General features: G+C 49.4%; 1 protein-coding gene across 1 annotated transcript; it reads right to left on the bottom strand.

The window, feature by feature from the left end:
- Positions 1-229: 229 nt before the first annotated feature.
- Positions 230-436, bottom strand: GNI_026250 (hypothetical protein; the record flags this gene model as incomplete). The annotated part of the gene is made up of 1 exon (XM_011136128.1): positions 230-436. A coding segment is annotated over one exon (207 nt), but the record flags the coding sequence as incomplete, so codon positions are not given.
- Positions 437-626: the final 190 nt, after the last annotated feature.

The following is a 626-nucleotide window of genomic DNA, read 5'->3' as shown; positions in this document are numbered from 1 at the left end:
CCATCGAATTAACGTCTATCGAATTAACGTCCATCGAATTAACGTCCATCGAGCCATCCTTTACTGTCGACGATCCTTCGAACATGTTTTTAATGTGGTTCCGTATGGTTCCAAGAGCGGCCTTTCCCATGAGCCGATCTTGATTGTAGTTCTTATGATTAACTTCAATCAAATCCCCGTCGGTAGTCTCTTCCTCATCCTCCAGCGGCAGGAAGCCTGAGAATCTTACTTTGTGTAGAGCTTTTCGGAGCAGGACACTACGGATACTCTCGCCCACATTCAGTCTCTCCGACAAATTCAACTGTCGCCGCAAGATTGAGTAGGGATCTTCACAATCCAGCACTTGACCAAACTCTAATGACGGCTGCACGGTTATCACTTCATAGCCTCCTACAAGCGTACCCAGGACCGCCGACAGCCACATTGCCTCCCTCATTACTATCTCGAAAAAACAGATTTTGTCAACGCACCAGATTTTGCTGTCGCAAATGCCCCAGAGCTTTCGCACATAACCCACGTCCGTGCCTCACCAACGACGCGTGCTGACAAAACACGCGGGCTCACCAACACGGACGGTGGTGAATAAGTGACAAACACACGCGCGTGCTTCATCGCCTGGATCATCA

This window comes from Gregarina niphandrodes (genome assembly GCF_000223845.1).
Source record: "Gregarina niphandrodes unplaced genomic scaffold scaffold00003, whole genome shotgun sequence".
In the NCBI taxonomy this organism is placed as follows: domain Eukaryota; phylum Apicomplexa; class Conoidasida; order Eugregarinorida; family Gregarinidae; genus Gregarina; species Gregarina niphandrodes.
The sequence above is the reverse complement of the archived record's forward strand: the minus strand, read 5'-3'. Positions and strand labels throughout refer to the sequence as shown.